Below are 26,493 nucleotides of genomic sequence, written 5' to 3' on the forward strand. Positions count from 1 at the left end.
AAATGCCATATTTGTCCAGTTAGGGGGATTACAAAGGAACTTAGCCACAGATCCTCCGGGAGAGAGAGACTCTTATCTCTGGGTCTCCCAAACATCCAAGTATAAAGCTATGTACCCTTGCTTCCCCCTATGAGCTAAGCTCTTCTGGGAGCATAAGAGAGGAGACTTCAGCAACAAAGAAACTTGTTAGTTCTCCACTCTTCTTTGAATCTTCTGCCTCCAGCCCAGTGATTTAAGATACTGGAACTAGTCCTGCTGCCTGGGACCATGTACTGAGCTAGTACTGGGGATTCAGAAAGACAAAACATACTGTGCCAACACAAACTGAGGTCATCCTTTCCGTCAGACTTCAGATTTTAGTGACATTTGCTATATGCCAGGACCTGTTAGAGAGACAGAACTGAAAGGAGAGACTCAAATAAACAGTGGGGCTTGTGTGGATTGGTCCTGGGCTTTCTGGAAATTGAGTTGCCTGAGCTGACCCTGAGAGGAAGCATCTAGGTGAGCAGCCATGAGGTGGGTCCTGAGTCTACTGGTTCCTCTCCCTCACAGCCACAAGTACTCCAGGGTGCAGCTCCTGGTGAGGCATTGGGGCAGATGCTCCAAGTCATCCAAATTCACATCTCTGGATCCTCTGTCTGGAACCAGGCTCTATTCCTGTTTCTGTTGCAACAGTCACTGTAAGGTGTGAAACTTGGATTTGGGGACTTCCTTTGGGGGAGGAACTCTGAAGCTCTTATCTTCTGCTGCCACTCTACAGATTTGGGGACTACTGTGTCTTTACTGATACATCATCCTAATAAAAATAATACTGCCAACAGTTTCCACAGGTCCTGCTCTCAATACCAATTCCAGGGAGCTGGAGAAATGTCTCCGTGGTTAAGAGCCCTTGCTGCTCTCACAGAGAACTGGAGTTTGGTTTCAGGCAGCTCCAAACGACCTGTAACTCCAGCTCCAGGAGATACAACACCCTCTTGTTATATCTTGTGGTTTTATGTACATCTTCACACAGGCACATGTACACACACACACACACACACACACACACACACACGAATAAAACCTAAAATGTATGTTTATTTTTAAAAACTAAACTCAGTACACTGACTTTCTGAATTGTATGTTTCACATTATTCCATCAACTCATAGGAAATAATATTGCTACTAATTTTGGAATGGCATCCCTTACAAAAGTCAGTGAGCTATTAGCTGAACTTCTTGACCAACAATATAGATAGATCTGGGAGAAGTAAATATGTAATTATCTACTTATAGAATAATATCTGTAATTCAACAATTATCTACTTAGAGAATAATATCTGTAATTTAACAATTGCCATGTTCTTTAAGGAGGGGGAGTGGAGGGAACTGTGCTTGTGGAAGGTTGAGTGACCTGGATGGAATATAGTCAGGGAATGTAGTAATGAGACTTCCAATCACACTATGCTTCTGCTCTCCCTCTCACACACCAATTCCTGAATTTCTTCCAGGAAAGGACACTGATTCCAAAACACAAACTCTAAGCATCAGATGACAGTGATTCATCATGACTTTTGTAGACACTGGAATCCAAGAGGATAATCTATATTCATATTGACTGCTTTAAAAGCAAGAAAGAAATTATCAGGCTGAGGGGATGTCTCAGTAAAATACTTGCCTTGCCACACACGGGACTTAATTTCAATCCCAGAATGCACCTAAAAATGCTAGGCCTGGTGGCATGGGCCTGTAATCCCAGCATTGGGGAGGTAGAGATAGAAAGATTCCTAGGGCATACTGGCTGGCCAATCCAGCCTAACTGGTGAGCTCCAGGTCTCTAATTTGAGAAGCCCTGTCTGTCTCAATGGAACTAGACAGCACCTCAGGATGACACAGGTTGCTCTCAGGCCTTCACACACACACACACACACACACACACACACACACACACACACACACACAAAATGGCATGCACAGACATCCATACATACACATGTACACAGATACATATTTTTAAAAAATGTCCATATGTGTACAGTTACAGATCAATACAAATTAGATGAATGAATATATTCAATGTAAACATAACTAGCCACAGGTTTAAAGGGTTGCTCATGAAATGGGCTAGAACTCTGTCTTCAGTACCTTGTTCAGCCCATGTTTTATTTTTGAAAACCCTCCCTTGTGGCTGTGAAGTCTTAATGATAGCATAATCCTGGAGCCCAGGTGTGATGTCTCCCTCACTGCAGACCCCCAGAGCTTACCTGGCATGCCGGATGGATGCAATGGCATTGCTGAACTCGCTGTCAATGCTGCGGCAGTTGTAGAATTCCTCATAGGCTGGCCGGGAGGAGCCTTGGTACTCAATGCGGCTGATGCGGCAGATACCCACAATCAGGATGATGAGCATGAGCACAAAGGCCACACAGAGGGCTCCGATGATGATGTAGAGTGAGTGCCGAGGCATGTTGGTGAGGCTCTCAGCCATGTGCCCAGATTTCCACTGCAGGTCTGAAGGCAGAGACAGAGACATGGCAAGGAATGAATTGTAGCAGTTAGCATGCTACAGTACTAACTCCACATGAGGACCATCTAAACTAGGAAAGATTATTTTCTGTGAATAATCCAAATCAAGATTCAATATCTTTAACACTAAGGGTCACTGACAAATTACAAAGAAAAACCAAGAAAACACCTACTTTGATTGGATGTGTAATGTCACCAAAGGACCATGTGTTTGAACACTTGGTTCCCAATTGGTGGCCATGTTTGGGAAGGATGTGGAACCTTTAAGAGGTGGAGCTTTACTAGAAATCTAGAGTCACTGGGGGAAGGTGGGCTTGAGATTATACACCCCAGCCCCACTTCCTGTTCACACTCTGCTTCTGACCTCATGTGCTTTCCCCCACCATGATGGACTGTCTCCCTTCCAATGAAGAGCCAAATAAACCCTCCCTTCCTGAAGGTGCTTCTCTTCAGATATTGTGCCATGACCAGAAAAGTAATTGACTCCAGAGTTAATTTCAGACCACAATTCCTCTACCTGGTACGAATATTATTTCAAAATGATGGAAACCACAGTTGACAAGAACACAGAAATGGAGGCTGAAAATTGATGCTTGACCCTTCTTGTGAACTTAGTGGTAGAACTTGACCCCAGCTTTAGCCACTTGAGACTTCCTACAGAGGACGTAGCCCTGTAAATGTGCAAAGCTCTGTGTACAATGACATTCATCCTGGGCTAATAATATTTAAGTGTTCAATAATCAACCATCACACATTTACAAACAGCTCAGAAAATAAGGTCAGGCCCTATGTACTTACCTCTCAGAGTCAATAAATATTAATGGCTTATCATTTGGCTTTATATTTCTTTCACATGTTTTTAAAATGAAATAATATGCTGCAGATAAAGATGAAGTCCCCCACTCTCATGTCCTCTCCTTACCCCACCAACCCCAAGACAATTTACAAGAGTCAAGAGGAGGAAGACAATCCAAGTATTCAACTCTTGATGAGGCAGAAAGAAAGATATTCATTTAATAGCACAAAGAAATGAAAGAAATACAGCCAAACGAGACCTGCTCAGGTGGTGAAAATAATTCAGCAATCACAGTGAGTTTAAAATAATTACTTGGATATTGAAAAGCTCAAAGTAGGTCAAAACACTAGCAAGTTCACACTGCTTCCCTAGGTGGGCTAAAATCTTTAGAAACATCTCCTTTAATAACTACCAGATCATATATAATCTTTCCCACCTCACCCTCATGAGAGAAACAGCCTAGGAAACTGACATCCCTTTAGTGGAAGCAAGAGAGAGGCTGAGGTCTGTGTGTCCAGTATGCATCAACAGTGATTGCCTCTAGAAGACAGGATTATAGGGGATTTTAGGGTCTTTTGTATACTTTTCTATCATTTTTAGAAATGACCTATTCTTTCTATGATTAAGAAATGAACAGTAAGTTATTGGTATAAACACCTATAAGAGAGTCTCCACATAGCAGTTGAAAGAGCATAGGCCTTCTCATCATAACATCCTCACTTTATCTCAGCTCCAACATTTGATCCATCTCCCTGAGCCTCTGACCCTTCATGTACAACAGAGAAGCATCAATACCTGCCCCACTGATCTGTTGTAAGCATAAGCTAGAAAACTGAGAAAAAGCAAAATGAGAAAAGGCACTTGGGGGGGGGGATCCTTCAGAAGGGACCGCTGCGATGCTGGAAGAAGGAAGGACAGAGAAGAGTACACTGTCCTCTGAGGCAGATGCTCTTGGCTGAGGATTATAAAACATCAGCTGCCCCTGACCTTCCATTAGCCTCTGTCAGCAGGGACAAGGACTGGATGTCACTTCTGTGACTGGCACTAGTCCGCAATGTCAGATGATGTCTAGCTATTATGAACAGGATGCAAAGGAAACTGCAAATCAAAAGGAGCTGGGCTTTCTCTATTGTAGTCATACCATCACCAGCACCATTACCCTGCAGGGTCATCGCTGCCACGGTAGGACTTTTCCTGGTGTCTAGATAGAGGATTCAGAGAAGAGTGGGAAAAAGAACACACCTCCAGGCACCTTTCACCAACCTGATTATGTGAGAATACTGTCACACACCCAGTTACAGCTTCAGTGATCATGGCCTCTGAGAATCGACCTTGAAATCAAGAATATGACCCTGAAAAGGACATCCTAAAGGAGAGGACATGGACAGGCAGAGAAGGGCCAGGCCTGCAGACCCACTTCCTACAAGTCTAACAGATAAGTGGGCCCTGCTCTTGGTCTTGAAGCTTCTAGAAAGAGATGGGATGAATGAAGAATCTTCTGAGCCTACAGTCAGATCATCTGATCCCTGAGTCTCTCACAGAGGCCTGTGACATCTGGTTTGACATTACCATCCAAGACTGCCTGCGCTAAGGCAGCAGAGGGAGCTCAAAAAGCTGCCTTATCCCCAGGGTACTCACTCCTCAGCGAGTGAGGAGAAGAGGAGAGCAACATAACACACTGCAAAGAAACAGTCTTCCACGGGTGGCAGAAGGTGTTTTGTGAAACCAGAATTTGAGGCTCAGTCCCCAAGTCAGCAGCCCTTTCTTTTGGCAATATCTACTGCCTGCTTGGAGAGACGACTCTGTTTTCTGGCTGAAAAAGTAAGTGTGATTCACTTGATTTCCAAGTATTATAGCATTCATTCCCTTAAAAATTCAGCAGCAGGCTGGAGTCCAAAGCACAACAGAACATGTTTTATCATCCATTTAGCATCAACACAAGGGTGGCCAGGGTGGTTTCTACTCCAACTAGTAAAGTGCTCAGATCTGATGGCCAGGGAGGACCAGAATTTTTTTTAATTATGTTTATCTGTGTGTTTGTGTGTGTGTGTGTGTGTGTGTATGCACTCAAGAGTGCATGCACACATGTCACAGCACATGAGCAAAGGTCAAAGGACAACTTCCACCATGGTATCAGTCCTCTCCTTCTACTATGTGAATCTTGGGTGTAATACTCAGGTCGTCAGCCTTGGCAGCAGTTACCTTCATCCACGGAGCCATCTCCCCAGCCCTCACAGGAGTACTTGGAGGGCTTTTGAGCTTTATGCATGCTCTGTGTATAAAGAACATGAATACCATATTGACTATGTGCATGCACAAGTTCACACCCACATGAGAACTACTGTGAAGAAAACATTGTGCCTCATTACTCGGTCAGTACAGCATCATCCCATGTGTTTGCATGACCCTCCATTTGCACCACTTCTCAAGTGTTTGCATTCCAAGGTGTTTAGACATTAAGGAGAAATCTATCACAATTCTCAAAACAAAAAACAAACAAACAACAATAAAAAAAAAACCCTGTTTTTCTTTATCCTCTGCCCTCATCTTTACAGTTGGATTTGTCTTTATTGTCATCTGAAATATTCTTGACAGAAGTGAAGGCAGCTGCTTTGCAAGCTAATTGGTTTGGTAGCCAGCCTGGATCTTTATACTCTAACACTCAGTCTGAGAGACATCATCAAACGTACCCTTGCCAGGTGGCTGCAAACGCCATCTCCCATCCAGGCTCCATCTTCATAGGGCATGGATTTTCCACATCCCCTGAGTCCCATTGCACGAATCATTTACTGTGTTGGCTACAGCCCAGCCTGGAGAAGAAATCTTAAACCTGAACATACAGAATGGGATTATCTCATGGGCCCCAGCAGGTGTGCGACCAGGAATGCTCGCTCGAGAGCTGTTTGGGGAAAATTTCATAAATGTCCCGCTTGTAAGTTTCAAGGATCATTTGCATTTTTGTTTAAATTTGTCTGAAGTTCTGTGTTTTCCGAAGGGCGTTTACACTGAACATTTTGGAACTGCGGGAGCTGTGCAGAGAAGCTGTTCAAGGTGAAACAGGCAAGCTGGTGACAAAACCAATCGATCCAAATTAGACTTCAGCTTATTTGCATAATTTATTCTAAAATAAATTGTCCATATCTATTTTGTAATCTATCTTGGTGAACATAGCTGGCAAATTTACTCATCTGTGTTATTTCAAAAGAGACTGGAAGGGAGCATGCTTGTGATGATGTCATTTAATAATTAAACAATTCTTAAGGCCATCTGCTGCCTACAACCACAAAGTAAGATTTCAGATTATGTCATATTTTCCATGGCTGAAGGTGAGCTGTCCAATGAAAGTATGGACAATACTCAGTCAATAAGCCTGAGAAAAATTAACAGTCATTGTTGATCTTCAAATTATGGATAGATGGTAAAGTGTGCTGATTTGAATGAAATGGTCCCCCTAGGCTCACAGGAAGTGGTACTGTTTGAAAGAATTAGGAGGTGTGGCCCTGTCGAAGGACATGTGTCACTGGGGGTGGACTTGGAGGTTTCAGAAGCCCAAGCCAGGCCCAGAGTCACTCTCTTCCTGCCACCTATGGATCTGGATATAGAAATCTCTGCTCTTTCTCCAGCACCATGTCTGCCTACATGCCACCATGCTTCCTGCCATGATGATAATGGACTAAATTTCTGAAACTATGAGCAAGCACTACTTAAATGTTTTCCTTTATAAGAGTTTCTGAGGTCATGGTGTCTCTTCACAGCAATAGAACAATGACTAAGACAGAAGTGGAACACACTTCTCCTTCATCAAAACCCATTCACAGAACACCTATGGCTTGAGTGCTCACTGTGTGTGTGGTGGTAAAGCAGGAAGAAAGTTGGGGGAGAAGTGAGCTCTTGGAGCCTTGGGTCTTTTGACAGTACAAGCATTAGCAAACTGCCATCAAATAGTGAAAGTACGGGTATGCCAAGACAGCATGGGAGAGGCTGTACAGAAGCAGGGAAGGGACGGGGGTCACTTAACTGTGCCAAGACAACTTGTGTAGTGGGGGACACTAGACACAAACCGAGACGAGGAAGAGCAGAGGGAAGACAAGCCAGGCAAAGCACCGGAATAAGGCCAGGCCTGTAGCAGAAGAGCTGGACAAGGGATCAAAGGAGGTCAGCATGAAGAGACTGAGGCAGAGAAGTCCAGTGAAGGGAGAGGCACCTCCCTAGGGTACCCTACCCAGGCAATTAGCATAGCCTTGGATCTTGAGGAATTTCTTATTTTAATAGTCCTGGGCATGGCTGGATGTAAGGGTCTGAATGCTCACATACACACTGAGAAGATGTGCCTGGCTGCATGTAAAGAAAGGCTTTGAGGCAGTGGTTCTCAACCTATGGGTCATGACTCTGTTGGGGGATTGTATATCAGATATTCACATTATAGTTCGTAACCACAGCAAAATTAGAGTTATAAAGTAACAATTGAAATAATTTTATGGCTGGGGGATCACTACAACATGAGGAACTGTATTAAAGGGTCTCAGCAGTAGGAAGGTTGAGAACCACTGTTTTGAAGGGTGAGTACAGAAGCCAGTTTAGGGCTACTCAAGTATGGGGCAGAGCTGATGATGGCTTGGGCTGGGTGGTGAGGACAGAGTCACAGAGCAGCAAGTGAGTATTACATTGGAGAGGGAATTTGATTGTGTGGGCCCTTGACATGGAAAGAATGATTCCTTGCTCTCACTTTCCTGCCTTGTGTGACTGGATGCATGAGGTACTGTGGCTGAGTAGGAGTCACCTCAGAGTGTCCAGGTGCAAGCCAGAAATGCACAGCTCTGTTTCTTAAATAATGATTTGGAGATGCCATTAAGGTACCCCAGCGACAGTGACACCAGAGAGTTATACTTGTACAAAAGTTTTTGGTTATTAATTTTAGGCTGGCATTTATTGAGAGTTCTGTCTATGCTGGGCACAACTCTATGAATTTCAAGTGTTGCTCATTTATAGATGTCACTGACATCTCCATGTTATGTGGGAAGCCACTGAGACCTTACAAAGAGCAACATGCCCAAGATGATGTGTAATAAGTAGTAGTATCTGGCTGGTTCTAAAGCATCACACTTCGTAATCAAACATAATAAAACTGTTTGGCTGTAATTGGGTTAATTTCTGTGTTCTCTACTCTGTGCCAAAGGAAAACAGAAAGTATCTTCAATAAATGGTGTGGGCTCTTCTAATAGGTGGGTCAGCAGTAGAGAGAAATGCCTTATTGTCACCCTGTATGACTTGAGGGGCAGCAGTCAGGTAGCATCTTGAGAGAGATTCTCTTGCTAAAACAGTGAGTGACAGGAGGCTAGAGAGATGGCTCAGTGGTTAAGAGCACTTGCAGCTCTTGCTGAGGACCCAGATTCTATTCTCAGCACCTACAGGGTGGCTCAAAACAGTTTGTAACACCAGTTCAGGGGATCCAACACCCTCTTTGGCCTCTTCAGGTACTAGGTATGAACATGATACACAGACAAATATGCAGACAAAACACGCAAACACATAAAATAACAATTAAAAAGCCAACAAACTGAGCTACAGTGGGGTCAGAGAACATTCCCAGGTCAGGGAGACTCTCCATTTGGCCTGCCATTGCCCCTGGGTGAGGAAGGCCTAGAGAGGCAGTTCTAGAGAATAGGAGAGGAGTAGATTATGACAAAGGAAAGGACAGGGGAAAGCAGGGCTTGGCTAAGGCTGAGAGGTGCATATGGAGAGGTAGCCTGCCTTTGGTAACTGTGGGCAGAGCTCATCAGCTGAGCTCTGAGCATGGGGTTTGATGATGCTAAACTTGAGGCCAGTGAGTTGATCAGATTCTAAAGCCACATGTCTGTCCTTCACAGCTGTCAAGTTTGAGAACTCTAAAGTTCCAGAACGGGGTGCCCAGGATTCCCAGAGCCATTTTCCTCCAGCAGGATGATTCATACTCAGGAGGTCTTGAAAGTACGAAGATGGGCCTCTGCCTAGACCAGTCTTGGTGCCAGGACTGTCACCTACACACCTATGCACTTGGGGGACATCTCCAACTAAAACATCAGCCACTGGAGGACTAAGACCTGAGGAGTCTCAAGAGATGAGTCTGTACATTATACAGAAAGGAAAGCTGAATATGGTCCACAGAGAGAGGTCCCTGTGCAATGAAAATTGCTTCCATCAAGACTACTCTTCAGACTTTAAGGAGCCCACAGTTTAACTGACATCCACCACATCACTCTAATTTTCAAGGACCAACAAACAAGCTGGCCCAACACTTCATCATTCTGTTCTTTCTTGGTAACCCCTGAAATGTTCCCTTATTGAGACTTTTATTTTACATGTATAGGTGTTTTGTGTGCATGTGTGTATGTGTACCATATGCATGCAGAGCTCATGGAACCCAGAATAGGGTCCAGATTCCCAGGAACCAGAATTAAAGACTGTTGTGAGCTGGTGTGTAGAAGCTGGGAACCAAACCACCTGTGCCTTCTGAAAAAGCAGCCAGTTCTCTTAACAGAGCCAACTCACCAGTCCCCACCCTCTTACTGTATATGTATTTAGATGAGTCTTACTTTGTTGTATTTTTAAGAGTTTTTATGCTTTTATTTGTTATTCCCCTCCATGTCTTTATCTAATTCTGTCCATTCAAAGGGAATATTTTTCTTTTTTCTATTTTTCTCTATTTTGTCCTCTCTGTTTCCTGCTTTTTCATTTTTTTCTACATTTAGTTGTTGTAGACATTTGTATATGCTGTGGAACACTTGTTTAATAATGTAAATATGTATTGCATTCTTTTTTTAATTTTTTTTTTTTAATTTTTTTTTTGGTTTTTCGAGACTGGGTTTCTCTATGTAGCTTTGCGCCTTTCCTGGGACTCACTTGGTAGTCCAGGCTGGCCTCGAACTCACAGAGATCTACCTGGCTCTGCCTCCCGAGTGCTGGGATTAAAGGTGTGCGCCGCCGCCGCCGCCGCCGCCGCCGCCGCCGCCGCCACCACCCGGCTGTGTTGTATTCTTTTATGTTGTATTTGTTTAACTCTGTAAAGCTGTGTTACTTTGACTGTCTAAAACACCCAATTGGTCTAATAAAAAGCTAAACAGCCAATAGGGAGACAAGAAAAGGGATAGGCAGGGCTGGCAGGCCGAGAGAACAACTAGAAGGAGAATCTGGGAAATGAAGAGCAAGAGAACAAGGAGAGAAGGATGCTAGGGGCCAGCCAGCCAGACACACAACCAGCCATGGAGTAAGAGTGAAAGTAAGGTTATAAAAGAAAAGGAGAAAGCCCAGATGCAAAAGGTAGATGGGATAATTTAAAATAAGAAAAGCTGGCCAGAAACAAGCCAAGCTAAGGCTGGGCATTTTTAAGAAAGAAAAAGACTCCATGCATTTATTTGGGAGCTGGGTGGTGGGCCCCCAAGAAAGTCAAAGAGAAAAAAAAAAAAAAACCAACCACCTACATTTAGTAGTGTTCTATATTCATTGCTTTTAATACTATCATTTTTAATATTTTATTCCCCTTTTAGCTTCCTAATTTACCTTCTGAGCTTTGTCATTAATGAGAAGTCATTTTTTATTTTCCTTTTCTTTCAATTACTTTCTCTGCTCCTCTCTCCAGCTTCTCCGCCCACCTCCCTCCTTTCTCCTTCTGATGATTTAACCTTGCTTCTCTCTCCCATTTCACTCCTTTCTCAACTCCTTTCCTTATTTCATTCATTCGCTCTTTCACACTAATTTACTACAGTAAATTTTTACCTTCGTGTCAGAGTCTACAGTGGTTTTGCCATTTTCAGTTTTATATTCATTGATGATGTATTGATGTGCTATATTTGATTTTTTTTATCTTTTCTTTTTTTGTTTATATATATATATTTTATTTTACAATACCATTCAGTTCTACATATCAGCCATGGGTTCCCCTATTCTCTCCCTTCCCACTCCCTCCCCTTACCCCCAGCCTACCCCCCATTCCCACCTCCTCCAGGGCAAATCCTCCCCCGAGGTCAACCTGGTAGACTCAGTCCAGGCAGGTCCAGTCCCCTTCTCCCAGACTGAGCCAAGTGTCCCTGCATAAGCTCCAGGTTTCAAACACCCAACTCATGCAATGAGCACAGGACTTGGTCCCACTGCCTAGTTGCCTCCGAAATTGATCAAGCCAATCAACTGTCTTACCTATTCAGAGGGCCTGATCCAGCTGGGGGCCCCTCAGCCTTTGGTTCATAGTTCATGTGTTTCCATTCATTTGGCTATTTTTTTTTTCAATAATTGAGTAAAACCAAAATTTATTATAAGCCACAGTCGTCCTAGGGACCTCCATGCTATATATATAGCCTCTATGGTTCTATGGGTTGTGGTCTGATTGTTCTTTATTTTATATCTAGAATCCACTTATGAGTGAGTACATACCATGACTGTCTTTCTGGGTTTGGGTTACCTCACTCAGGATGATTTGTTTCTAGTTCCATCCATTTGCCTGCAAATTTCATGCTTTCATTGTTTTTCTCTGCTGAGTAGTACTCCATTGTGTATATGTACCACATTTTTTTCATCCATTCTTCCGTTGATGGGCATCTAAGTTGTTTCCAGGTTCTGGCTATTACAAATAGTGCTGCTATGAACATAGCTGAGCATGTATCTTTATGGTATGAATCAGCATTCCTTGGGTATATGCCCAAGAGTGGGATGGCTGGGTCTTGAGGTAGTTCGATTCCTAATTTTCTGAGAAACCGCCATACTGATTTCCACAGTGGTTGTACAAGTTTACATTCCCACCAATAGTGGAGGAGTGTTCCCTTTGCTCCACATCCTCTCCAACATTGGTTGTCATTGGTGTTTTTGATCGTAGCCATTCTAACAGGTGTAAGGTGGTATCTCAGAGTCGTTTTGATTTGCATTTCTCTGATGATTAAGGATGTTGAGCATTTCTTTAAATGTCTTTCAACCATTTGTAGTTCTTGTTTTGTGAATTCTCTGTTTAGTTTTTAAGCCCATTTTTTAATTGGACTGTTCAGTATTTTGATGTCTAGTTTCTTGAATTCTTTATATACTGTGGAGATCAATCCTCTGTCAGATGTGGGGTTGGTGAAGATCTTTTCCCATTCTGTTGGCTGTCTTTTTGTCTTATTGACTGTGTCTTTTGCCCTGCAAAAGCTTCTCAGTTTCAAGAGGTCCCATTTATTAATTGTTGTGCTCAGGGTCTGTGCTGTTGGTGTTTTATTTAGGAAATGGTCTCCGGTGCCAATGCATTCAAGAGTGCTTCCTACTTTCTTTTCTATTAAGTTTAGTGTAACTGGATTTATGTTTAGGTCTTTGATCCACTTGGACTTGAGTTTTGTGCATGGTGACAGATATGGATCTATTTGTAATCTTTTACATATTGACATGCAGTTATGCCAGCACCATTTGTTGAAGATACTTTCTTTTTTCCATTGTATAGTTTTCGCTCCTTTGTCAAAAACCAGGTGTTCATATGTGCATGGATTAATGTCAGGGTCTTCAATTCGATTCCATTGGTCTGTATGTCGGTTTTTATACCAGTACCAAGCTGTTTTTATTACTATAGCTCTATAGTAGAGTTTGAGGTCAGGGATGGTGATGCCTCCAAAGGTTGCTTTATCATATAGGATTCTTTTAGCTATCCTGGGTCTTTTGTTTTTCCAAATGAAGTTGAATATTTTTCTTTCCAAGTCTGTGAAGAATTGTGTTGGGATTTTGATGGGGATTGCATTGAATCTGTAGATTGCTTTTGGTAAGATTGCCATTTTTACTATGTTAATCCTACCTATCCATGAGCATGGGAGATCCTTCCATTTTCTGATATCTTCTTCAATTTCTTTCTTTAGAGATTTAAAGTTCTTATCCAAAAGGTCCTTCACTTATTTAGTTAGTGTTATCCCAAGGTGTTTTATATTATTTGTGGCTATTGTAAAGGGTGATGTTTCTCTGACTTCTTTCTCAGGCGTTTTATCATTTGTGTATAGGAGGGCTACTGATTTTTTTGAGTTGATCTTGTATCCTGCCACTTTACTGAAGGAGTTTATCAGCTGTAGGAGTTCCCTGGTAGAGTTTTTGGGGTCACTTATGTATACTATCATATCATCTGCAAATAGTGAAAGTTTGACTTCTTCCTTGCCCATTTGTATCCCTTTGATCTCCTTTTGTTGTCTTATTGCTCTAGCTAGAACTTCTAGTACTATATTGAATAAATATGGGGAGAGTGGACAGCCTTGTCTTGTTCCTGAATTTAGTGGTATCACTTTTTTTCTCTCCGTTTAATTTGATGTTTGCTGTTGGCTTGCTATAAATTGCCTTTATTATGTTCCTTGTATTCCTGATCTTTCTAAGACCTTTATCATGAAGGGGTGTTGGATTTTGTCAAAGGCTTTTTCAGCATCTAAGGAGATGATCATGTGGTTTTTTTCTTTCAGTTTGTTTATATGGTGTATTACATTGACTGATTTTAGTATGTTGAACCATCCTTGCATCCCTGGGATGAATCCTACTTGGTCATGATGGATGATTGTTTGGATGTATTCTTGGATTCGGTTTGCCAATATTTTGTTGAGTATTTTTGCATCAATGTTCATGAGGGAGATTGGTCTGTAGTTCTCTTTCTTTGTTGCATCTTTGTGTAGTTTGGGTATCAGGGTAATTGTAGCCTCATAAAAAGAATTTCGTAGTGTTCCTTCTGTTTCTATTGTGTGGGACACTTTGAAGAGGATTGGTATTAGTTTTTTGAAAGTCTGGTAGAATTCTGCACTGAATCCATCTGGTCCTGGGCTTTTTTTGGTTGGGAGACTTTTGATGACTGTTTCTATTTCTTTATGGGTTATTGGTCTATTTAAATGGTTTATCTGGTCTTGTTTTAATTTTGGTATGTGGTATTTATCCAGAAAATTGTCCATTTCTTCCTGGTTTTCCATTTTTGTGGAGTACAGGTTTTTGATGTATGATCTGATGATTCTCTGGATTTCCTTGTTGTCTGTTGTTATGTCTCCCTTTTCTTTTCTGATTTTGCTAATTTGGGTGCTCTTTGCCTTTTGGTTAATTTGGCTAGGGGTTTGTCTATCTTGTTGATTTTTTTTCAAAGAACAAACTCTTTGTTTCATTGTTTTTGTATTGTTCTCTTGTTTTCTATTTCGTTGATTTCAGCCCTCAATTTGATTATTTCCTGACGTTTATTTCTCCTGGGTGAGTTTGTTTCTTTTTGTTCTAGAGCTTTCAGTTGTGCTGTTAATTCATTGGTATGGGATTGCTCCATCTTCTTTATATGTGCATTTAGAGCTATTAATTTTCCTCTTAGCACTGCTCTCATAGTGTCCCATAAGTTTGGGTATGTTGTATTTTCATTTTCATTGAATTCTAGGAAATCTTTAATTTCTTTCTTTATTTCTTCCTTGACCCATTGATGTTTCAGGTGGGCATTATTCAGTTTCCATGAGTTTGTGGGTTTTCTATAGTTTTTGTTGTTGTTGAGGTCTAACTTTAAGGCATGGTGGTCTGATAAGATACAGGAGGTTATTCCAATTTTTTTGTATCTGTTGAGATTTGTTTTGTGGCTAAGCGTGTGGTCAATTTTTGAGAAGGTTCCGTGGGGTGCTGAAAAGATGGTATATTCTTTTGTGTTAGGATGGAATATTCTGTAGATATCTATTAGGTCCATTTGAGTCATAACATCTGTTAGTTCCTTTATTTCTTTGTTAAGTTTCAGTCTGGTAGATCTAGCTTTTGGTGAGAGTGGTGTGTTAAAATCTCCCACTCTAATGTGTGGGTTTGATGTGCATTTTAAACCTTAGTAGTGTTTCTTTTATGAATGTGGGTGCTTTTGTATTTTGAGCATAAATGTTTAGAATCGAGACTTCATCTTGGTAGATTTTTCCTGTGATAAATATGTAATGTCCATCCTGATCTCTTTTGATTGATTTTAGTTTGAAGTCTATTTTATTAGATATTAGGATAGCTACATCAGCTTGTTTCTTAGGTCCATTTGCTTGGAAAGCCTTTTTCCAGCCCTTTACTCAGAGGTAGTGTCTGTCTTTGAAGTTAAGGTGTGTTTCTTGTATGCAGCAGATGGATGGCTCCTGTTTTCTTATCCATTCTGTTAGCCTGTGTCTTTTTATAGGTGAGTTGAGACCATTGATATTGATGGATATTAATGACCAGTGATTGTTAATTCCTGTTTATTTTTTGTGGTTGTGTTGTGTTGTCCTTCTTTATGTTGGTGTGGGATTATCTATTGCTTGATTTTTCATGGATGTGTTTAGCTTCTTTGGGTTGGATTTTCCCTTCTAGTGCTTTCTGTAGGGCTGGGTTTGTGGACAGGTATTGATTAAATCTGGTTTTATCCTGGAATATTTTGTTTACTCCGCCTATGGTGATTGAGAGTTTTGCTGGGTATAATAGTCTGGGTTGGCATCCGTGGTCTCTTAGTGTCTGCATGAGATTTGTCCATGATCTTCTAGCTTTCATATTCTCTATTGAGTAGTCTGGTGTTATTCTGATGGGTTTGCCCTTATATGTTACTTGTTCTTTTTCCTTTGAGGCTCTTAATATTTTTTCTTTGTTCTGTGTGTTTAGTGTTTTGATTATTATGTGGCAAGGGGACTTTTTTTTTTTTTTTGGATCCAGCCTATTCGGTGTTCTGTAAGCTTCTTGTATCTTCATAGGTATTTCTTCCTTTAGGTTAGGAAAGTTTTCTTCTATGATTTTGTTGAATATATTTTCTGTGCCTTTGAGTTGGTAGTCTTCTCCTTCTTCTATCCCTATTATTCTTAGGTTTGGTTTTTTCATGGTGTCCCAAATTTTCTGGACGTTTTGTGTTATGACTTTTTTGTCTTTAGTGTTTTCTTTGACTGACGAATCTATTTTCTCTATCGTGTCTTCAGTGTCAGAGATTCTCTGTTCCATCTCTTGCAATCGGTTGGTTATGCTTGTTTCTGTAGTTCCTGTTCGTTTAGTCAGGATTTCTATTTCCATCATTCCTTCAGCATGTGTTTTCTTTATTGTCTCAAATTCATTTTTCAGATCTTGGAATGTTTCTTTCATCTGTTTAATTGCTTTTTCATGGCTTGATTTGATTTCTTCCCATTTTTTGTTCATTTTTTCTTCCATTTCTTTAAGGAAGTTTTTTATTTCCTCTTTAAGGGAAGTTTTTATTTCCTCTTTAATGGAGTTTTTCATTTCCTCTTTAAGGAAAGTTTTTATTTCCTCTTTGAGGGAATGTTTTATTTCTTCTTTAAGGGCCTCTATCATCTTCTTAAAGTCATTTTTAGGGTTGATTTCTTCTGTTTCTTCTGTCTTGGTATGTTCAGGTCTTGCAGGTGTAGAATCACTAGGTTCTGATGTTGCCATATAGGTCTTTATGTTGTTGCCTGTATTTTTGCACTTGCGTCTACTCATCTCTTCCTCTGTGCAGTGCAGATGGTGTCTGTGTCTGAGAGTGCCTCTCTAGTTCTAATTTTTAGTCTTGGTTTAGTAGGGGTTCTTGGTTAAATTGGTGCTATTGGGCTATTTCTTCAGGAGCAGCTGATTTCAGTCGGTGAAGTATATACTTATTATTCTGGTGATCTGGTTTGGTGGCTGGGTAGCGCCTTCTTCTGTGTTCCCAGGTCACGTTTTGTTCATTCGTCAACTCCTGGCTGATCTTGTTTTTTCAGACTTCAAACTGTAGGCATCTGAAACCTCTCCCAGATGGGTTTCAATTGAGCGGGGTAGTCTCACCAACACCTCCAAGTAGTTGGGTTTCACAGGATCAGCATCTGGGCCCTGGTTTGTCCTCAGATGGAGTGTTCAGATTCGTTCTGGTTCCATCCCATGGAGATAGCTTCTTCCCCAGGTGTTGGGGTTAGTGGTGTCCCTGTTCCAAGCTGCATCTGCTTGTCTCCGTCCCTGGGCCTGTCTACCTCTGCAGGTCTGTCGCCGGGCCTGTATGTCCCTGTCAGCTGCCGCTGGGTCTGTCTGGCTCTGCGGGCCACCGCTGGGCCTATATGTCTCTGCCAGCTGCCACCAGGCCTGTATGTCTCTGCCAGCTGCCGCCGCGGGCCTACCTACCTCTGCTTGTCACTGCCGTCGGGCCCATCTACCTCTGTGGTACGCCACCAGGCCTGTATGTCTCTGCTGGCTGCCTCCAGGCCTGTATGTCCCTGTTAGCCGCCGGTGGGCCCATCTACCTCTGCGGGCCGCCGCTGGGGACCTACCTGTGTCTGCTTGTCTCCTCCACATGACCTGTCTACCTCTGTGGGCCACCGCTGGGCCTGAATGTCTCTGTGGGCTGCTGCCAGGCCTGAATGTCCCTGTCGGCCGCTGCTGGACCCGTCTATCTCTGTGTGCCACCGCCGCGGGCCTACCTGCCGCTATATTTGATTTTTAAGTTTATTTCTGTATTTTATATAGTGTGATGTAATTGTTTCTCAAAATAGTTTGTTTTCTTCCCACCTACTTGTACTGGGGAATTGAGCCTTCAAAGTAGGCTGTATGATAAAACACAACACACTTCCTAAACACAGAAGAGCTATTCAAACCAATAGACGCATAGACTGCAACAAAGAAGTGTAAGGAACATAAGAAACCAAGGCAACCTGACTCCTCCAAATGATCCTAACTCCACAACCACTGAACTCACCTGCCCAAAGTGCCAGGTGAAGACTTCAAAATATTTCTGATAAGAATAATGAGTGATCTGTGAAAGAATACAAACAAAGAGATGAATCTAGTCCAGGGCCTGGAGAGGAAAGTCAGCACCATAGAGGGAAAATGAGAGGAAAACGAATAGAACATCAGCCATGTGGATGAAAAAGTCAGCAACACAGAAGAAAGTCTCAGCAAGCAAATGGAGATTCTGAAAAAATAAACAAATGGAGATGTTGGAAACAAAAAAATCCTCAAAAATCAAATTTAAAAACAACAATGGAATGCATGGCCAATAGCGACAACCAAGCAGGAAAAAAGACTCTAAGGGGTAGAGGGCAGGTTGAAGAAACACTATAATCAAACATCTATAACAAAAAGTAAATAAATTAAAAGAGCATGACCACAAGATCTAAAAACTCTAGAATATGGTCAAGAGACAAAACCTGAGAATCCATGGGCTGAAGGAATTGAGATGAACACTAAAGGCATAGCAACTATAGCCAACAAAATCATAGCAGAAAATTCCCAAGTCTGGGAAAAGAATCAGACACTCAAACACTAGAGGCATATAGAACCCCGAATGGACTGACCAGAGAAGTACATCTCCTCAACAGATTATGGTCAAGATGTCAAAAATACAATGCAAACCAACACTATTAAAAGCTGTAAGAGAAACAACTCCCCTACAAGTGCAGAAACACCAGAATAACCTTAGATCTCTTATCAGCAACCCTCAAAGCCAGGGACTCATGAAACAATAGATTTCAAGGCCTAAAAGTGATAAATGTCAACCCAGATTGCTATACCCAATTAGGAGTACATGAACATCATCCTAGGAAGGATTAGCGTCCATCCCAGCTCTAGATGGAAGCATACTAGCTTTATCAATTCAGGAGACCATTGTTTGTATGTTTAACATACAAAAGAGGCAGCAACAGTTAGCATCAGTCCACAGAAAACTACACAAAAGTTCCTTATACATTAACTAAGCTTCTACTCTTGAAATAAAATTTAGAATCTTTGGCTTGGTAGAATAATACATCTGCATCACTGACAAAAATAAAAACTTCAGACCTCTTACAAATTTAGGGAATGATCACAAACAGACTCATCTTCTGATGTTCAAGCATATCTCCTAATCATAATGTCTTCACAGAAGATTGTTCTAAGATAATAGAGGAAGATTTACCAGAATGGAAATAATGTCATGCTCAGCCAGTTTCACCAGAGAGGCTAATGAAGAAAGATTATGAGTCTAAGGATGGTCTGGATTTCATAGTAAGACCATCTCTTACAGCCAACAAAAATGGAGTCACTTGTGCCAACCCTTTCAAAAGTAACTAAAGCCAAGATTCTATGGTGAGGTGGTTCTTATGGATGGCTACCAGATACTATCTTCTAATCTTGGCTCTTCTTTTTATAACAGTTGTCTCAGGCATGGGCATATTTCAAGAATTTTCTCATCAAATCCCTCAAGATGGAGGTCTTAAAACAAATTGTAACCATTTTGTTAAGAAAGAAAGTACACTAAAGAGAGATAATTGTGTCTCTCTTTTTGGCTGTCATACTATTATAACAGTAGACTCCAACAAACTGTAATTTGCCCAGGAATCTCTTTCTGGTTGAAGGGAATGCCCAAAGTCCTGCTATGGCCAGAAGAGGAACTTGTCTATCAAGAAAAGATCGCACACAGTTTTGCCACCTTGTCAGACCATCTTACAGAATGGACTGGAGCTGAGACACTGATGTCAAAGATGGAAGGGACCACACTTGACCAGGAGAGCTCAACCTCAGGTGGTGTTCCTCAGGAGCCACCCACTTTGATTTGTTTTGTTGTTTGTTTGTTTTTGAGACAGGGTCTATGATTGGAACTTGTGGGTCATGGATTTGTGTGGTGGTATTCTAATTGTACTGAAATGTGATTTTGATTGTATGTTAATAAATAAAGTTGCCTGGGGGTCAGAGCTATTAGAGCCATAGACAGAGTGTGGCGGTGGTGGCACATGCCTTTAATCCCATAGATCTCTGTGTGTTCAGGGATACAGCCAGCATTGGAGACATATGCCTTTAAGACCTGGGGGGCTGTACATACAGATAGTGACGAGGCAGTCACGTGTTTGGGTTTACAACCAATGAGAAGGCAGAATGACTAGAAAAAACGATTTACACACAGAAAATAGCTCTCTTTTCAAGAAGCTGGGACACAGCAGGAGGAAGGGTAAGATTTTAGCTCTGAGTTCTGACCTCTTGGCTTTCTCTTTTACATTGTTTTCTGTGTTTCTTATTTAATAAGATGGTTGGTTACATCTACAGATTTGGCTAAATTAACTGGTGAGGAAACCTGAAGGATCCTTGTATGTTTGCCTCAAAGCATTAGGGTTATACATATATGGCTTCTTATGTAGGACCTAAACTCAGGTCTGCATACTTGTCTAGAAAGCACTTTCCTGACTGAGCCACCCCCCAAGCCCTGTTATCCCTCAGAGAGTACAGTCAGCAGTGAGAAGTTCAGGAAGAAACACTCGCTGAACACCGTTCCAATGAAGAGAGTCGTCTGGAACTGGGAGGCAGCACTCCCCAAGCCAGCCTGGCTGAATAAGATGAAACTTTTCTGCCCTGAGTAAATAAGAAAATGCCTCTCAATGGTGAATATTGGTCAGTTTTCAAAGCAGATAAAAACAAAATCCCATGTCAGTCATTGTCACCTCCATCAGGGTGCGACACTATTCTAGTACATCAAACCCTGATTCTGACATATCCAAAGTTCAGTTTATTCACCCACAGCCCATTGCTTTTCAGCTCTTCTTTCCATGTTCATCCTTACTGGACTTTTCTTTCTTCAAGCAACTGAAGGAACCTGCTATATTCAAAGACATTTGAAAATAAGAGGCAACATGAATTCAAATCCTGTGTTGCTTTTTAGACTTTCCAGAGCAGAGGGTGCATTTTTTTTAATATTTTAATACTTGTCTGTTAAGCACATTTTTGGCTGAGTAGCAGTGAACTTTGATGACATCTGAAGATGTTCATCACCAGTGGAAAGGCTGGATACAATCTCAAGGAGCAGGCATGTTGGACAGCAAGAGACAAAAGTACTACTTGGACTCTGGAGACAGGGACGACTGAAGTGGTCCTTCTGAGTCTCATGGCTTAACTGTCAGTGATATGGGGGCTTTATGGTCATAGTTAGTATCCTCTTCTTGCTGAAGGAAAAACCCACACTAAATAGCCCACAGCTGAAATACTTACGGATTTCACAGTTTGCTCCCACCCAGCCATGAGGGCAGTGGCAGGTATAACCATTGGGCTGATCCAAGCAGGTTCCAGCATGATGACAAGGGTGACTGTCACATTCATTGATGTCAATGTCACACTCTTCACCTAAAGGATAAAGAAAAGTACAGTGATTGGCTGTACCCATATTCCCCATGAGTTCCTTGAAAAAAAAGAAGAAAGAGAGAGAGAGAGAGAGAGAGAAAGAGAGAGAGAGAGAGAGAGAGAAAGAAAGAAAGAAAGAAAGAAAGAAAGAAAGAAAGAAAGAAAGAAAGAAAGAAAGAAGAAAGGAAGGAAGGAAGGAAGGAAGGAAGGAAGAAAGAAAGAAAGAAAGAAAGAAAGAAAGAAAGAAAGAAAGAAAGAAAGAAAGAAAGAAAGAAAGAAAGAAAAAGAAAGAGAAGGAGACAAAAACACAGGCTGATGATCATGACCTCTAGCCACAGAGCCCTTCCTATTATTTGTACAAAGTAAAGGACTCTGAAAATTCCAGACAAGAAATTTTTCACTTAAGTAAAACTGAATAAAGCGAAGGCATTGCTAAGAAGACTTTCTCCTTAAGTCCATGAGGAAGTAAAGTTATTCTCACATCTGAATAAACCTTTGGAGGTTGACCTGAAAAGCACACATAGGTCCCCAATGTTGATGAGTCTACTCTACTTTGGAGTCAGTAGCTGAATTTCATGCTATTTTCTGAAGTTCCAGGAAGCAAAACACTCACAGTTTATTATTTTGTAGCCAAGTATTTGAGTGTGCTGGTTTGGACACTTGCTCTTTAGTGAACACAGTTGTATACTCAGTTCCAGTCCTTTGTGAAAACTGATTCTCCTTTCTTAATCCCTCTATATGCTTGGATTCTGCAGGGAGGGGACTGAAAATTTCAGGGGGAGCCTCAGGCCTGATTAGAGTGACAATTACAAACATGAGATTAGCCTAAATCTGACACACTCCTTCCTGGTGGTCCAAAGGGTGTTAACATCCACTCTGGTCTGTTCTTCCCCAACAAAAATGGCCAGACCCTGCTGAGACCCAACATCCTAGACTTTCTGATCTGCCTACAGAACCTGCTGTAACATGCCAAACTAGCATACAATCCAATATCACTGTGATTCAAACATCCCCATATAGGAAGTATCTTGCTGGCAAAAATTTCATAAACAAAAGACATCCTTGAACAATTTTAGAGCCATCACAAGGAAGAGATACAAGATGAATACACTCTTTAAACCTAAGGGCCTCTCATCAAAGCTGAAGAGGATACTTTACACTAAGGCAATCTCTCTTAAAAGGAAAAAAATGGAAAAGATGATTTTTAAAAACAAGCCCTCATTTGCTTAGATACATACAGAAAGGAAAGCAAAAAAGAAAAGAAAAAACAACAACACTACTCTAATCATCACAATCAACTAACAGCAAAACCAAATATTTTGTTCCCATCTTCAGAAGGCAACATTTCGGTGTCTGCAGGTAATTACTTCCAGGCTTATTTAGCATTAAATTGCTTTTCTATCTACTGTCGGTTTACTTCACGTTATAAAACTGCCACATGTTACTCACATATTATTTCAGAGGAAGAATTTCACACTGAAAGATTTCATGTCTGTTCTGTTTCACACTCTTTGTGTACCTGGCATTCCACTATTGCAAATCAAATCTGTTGAACAACACTCACTGTCTCTGGGTCATCCTAAAATGATCACAATCCAGTCACATCGGGTAAATTTGTTTCTTGCAATAAAGATAGTAATTTATATCAATAGAAAGGACAAAATTTGGTTGCCTCACGCTAACCTGTTTTAACCTGTTTAAAATGTGATCTCTGTGTCTCGGTGGGGTGATCACTCTAAGAGGAGAAGGCATTGACTGACTACACCATTACAGATGGCATCACATGGTAGACTGGTTGAAAAACACATCAATTGAGAAAGACTGAAGGACAAAAATCAAAGCTCTGACAGATAAATACATCAGTGCCACTTTCCACCCATTTAGGAAACCAGCCTTAATGGAGATATTTACTGAACAATAGCTTGCTTCAGCTGGGAATCCAGACATTGAAAATTCTGAAATGAGACACCCATGACCTGAACAGCAATGGTGATAGAAACAGCCTGGCTCTTCCCAACCTTCACAGTCACGGTTGGGCACACCCCAAAGCCCTACTCTGCTCCAGCAAGCCCAAGGTCAATGCCACACCCTCTGTGCACCACATGACCTTAAACTCATGGCAGGCCTCAAGCTTCAGCTTCCCAAGTGTTGAGATTGCAAGCACGGCCCCACCACACCCAGGCAAGCATCAATCTTTCCATGCATTTTAACACTGACATTATTTCCAGTCAACATGCATTTTGTCTTATTTCACTAGAAGGGCTCTTAGTGCTGGTTGTGTGTGTATTTTCTAATTGTTAGTTTAATGAGTCTGAGATTTTGTGGGTCTGAGACAGTTGTTTTTCTAGCTGACTTGCTTATTATTTTCTTTCACCTAAATTAGAAAAAAAAATGCAATGCTCTTAAATGACTGCTATTCTTGAATAGCATTTGTGAAGAGGTGCAAAACAACTTTTCTCCTTGACTAAGAATAGCAAATTAGACCTGAACAAGTCTTTTACAATTTCCTCTCAATCTATTGTTTTCTCTCTCTCTCTTCTCCTCTCTCTCTCCTCCCTTCCCTCCCAGTATCTCTTTCTGCACTCCTGTATACACACATGTGCATGTAGATGCATGTAGGTTTACATATATGTGGAAGCCAGAGGTTGAAGTTTAGCATCTTTCTCTATCATTGTCCATTTTTCTTAATGTGCATAAGTGTTTTGCCTTCATATATGTCTGTACCACATGCATACCTGGTGCCAGAAGCGGCCAGAAGAAGGTATCGGGTTCCCTGGAAATGAAGTTATAAATGTTTGTGAACCACCATGTGGGCTCTGGACAGCAAACTCAGGTCCTCTGGGAAAACAGTCAGTGCTGTTATCTGCTGAGCCATTTCTCCAGCCTCCATCTTATTCTTTGAGACGAGGTCTCTCACTGAACCCAGAACTCACTAACTAGCTAGACTGGCTAGATAGTTAGTAAGCCATGGGGACTCCCCTGCTTTCTCTGCCTTCCCCTTGCCAGTGCCCCACTTTTCACACTGGTGCTGAAGATCCAAACTCAGACACTTGCATGGCAGGCACTTGAAAAGCTGAGCCACTTGCCAAACTCTCAATATACTGTTTTCTAAGATGCAATGTGGATAATATGTATACTGGGTAGTACTTAGAGAAGGCTATAATCATTTGATTCATTTATAATGCTTTCCTTGGGTAAATTAGGAAATGTAAAACAACCAAATACTATCCAAAGTCATTATGGTTAGTAAAGCTTTGAGTTAGCAGAGTCTATGCTCAAAGGTATAGATGACAATCCCTGCAACCACAATATCTACATTAAACACATGCCAGGCTCTAGGCAGACTCTTTAGCTTGTTCCTTCATACTTTAATAGAATTTTATTGTAGATGAAGCAAGATTCAAAAACATTATTTAGAACTTTTCCTATCACAGTGAAAAAACTGGAACCTGTCTTCACTACACCTATAAACTAGAAGACTGAACGAAATATATGAAAAATAAAACTCTTTTAATAACTAGACACCATGCAGTCCTGGGCTGCAAGAAGCAAAACATGGCAGCTGAGCACCACAGTCTCCCTGGACTTCCACCTGCAGCCAGATCTCAAACACAATGGTTTCACTGAGCTAAGGAGACAAAGATTGGAACTGATGGAGGCCACAATCATATGTAGGGAATGCTACTACAGAAGACAGTGCCCCTCAGCTAAATAAAGCATGTGAAATACTAAAGCACATTGTATCCCAGAATGATGCTATCTCACTAAAGTTTCCTATCAAATAGTGTGTGTGCATTGAATTCTAGAACCCTGGCAACTAGAGTGAGAGACCAACAGCTCCCAAACTTGCATCAGATGAGGAGGAATTCAAGGTTCACTACACACAGTGCATCAGTGAAGCCACTAAGTGTCCCATCTTAAGAGCAGGACATAACAATCACTACAGTAGAGGGTCGAAACAAAAATGATCAACATAAAAAGATTAGCATTTAAAAAAAATATGGTCATGTCACTCACCATGTTAACATACAATGGCCAGCATCCAAACAAATTTGGAGAAAAGGGGGCCAGAGAGGATAAAGTGGTAGGAGTCCTTCAGCCACTTTCAAAAGCCATGTGGCTACAGTAGATTTTAGGTATCAAGGCTGCATGGCAATCGAACAGATACATCAATAAACAAAGAAGAAAGAAGAACTCAAAATAGACCCACGCAAATATTGCCAACTGATTTTTGACCAAGGTTCAAAAACAGTTCAATGAAAAAGAAACAGATAGCCTTTTTAACTAATGAAGCAACATTTAAAAGGAAAAAATAAGTAACATCTAGTTGGAAAAGTCCATGGTGGAACGCAGTCTATGAAGAAAAGTAACTAGACCAGAGGAGCCTCACTGAAGAGAAGGGGAGCTGCTGACCTAGTAACTTTGAAAATGAGTTGCAGTGGGACGTTGCTGTTGTTGTTTGAGACAGGGTCTCATGTAGCCCAGACTGGCCTTGAACTCATTATGTAGCCAAGGATGACCTTGAACTTGTGATCCTCCTGCCTCTACCTCTAGAGTGCTGTGAATATAGGCTTGAACCACTATGTTCAAGTGGCTTAGGCCTGGCTAAACTAAATGAAAATGAACCATAAGCAGACCCTGTATTCTAGTTTGAAAAGTGATTTTCTAAAAGAACATGAGGTAGCAATTTTGATACTGTGCATGTTGGAATTGAATAATGAAGTGAATGGATAGTGGGAACTACTAATATGTTGTTATTATTGTGTGTTGAGGAGGGTATAGATAAATTAAAGACCAAAATGATCCCAGTGATGCAGGATTAGAGTTTGAACCTCACCATGAATTCCCATTAAACTTAATATAGGTATAGAGTGCTGCATAGTAAGATGTATGTGCACCATATGCCCACATTAGTATATATACATAGACTCTCTTGTTTGTCAGCCAAGAGGCTCTGAAAGCAGTAACATCTTACAGCATCAAGTACTTTTAGGGCCTAGATGTTTATTTCAATCATTCCCCAATAAGGAGCCAGGGGACCTTGAAGAAATGGATGACTCCAGGATGAGGGCAGGAAATAGACGAGATGAGACCAAAGAGTCTTAAAACATCAGGAAGTATGCAAGTGCTAAAACACAACACAACCAAGCAGCAGCTCCCACACACACACAGGGATATGTGGAAGGGGC

General features: G+C 41.4%; 1 protein-coding gene across 1 annotated transcript in view; it reads right to left on the reverse strand.

Annotated features, from left to right (window-relative positions):
• LOC119088881 (delta and Notch-like epidermal growth factor-related receptor) overlaps window positions 1-26,493 on the reverse strand; it is a 35,566-nt gene that overhangs the window by 5,796 nt on the left and 3,277 nt on the right. Inside the window, exons 2-3 of the mRNA XM_037210034.1 lie at window positions 21,176-21,307; window positions 2,244-2,490 (exon numbers count right to left, since the gene is read on the reverse strand). Of these exons, the coding sequence (XP_037065929.1) occupies window positions 2,244-2,490; window positions 21,176-21,307 (379 nt within the window). The remainder of the gene's footprint in view (window positions 1-2,243; window positions 2,491-21,175; window positions 21,308-26,493) is intronic.

The sequence above is a fragment of the Peromyscus leucopus genome, chromosome 13, assembly GCF_004664715.2.
Source record: "Peromyscus leucopus breed LL Stock chromosome 13, UCI_PerLeu_2.1, whole genome shotgun sequence".
NCBI lineage: Eukaryota > Metazoa > Chordata > Mammalia > Rodentia > Cricetidae > Peromyscus > Peromyscus leucopus.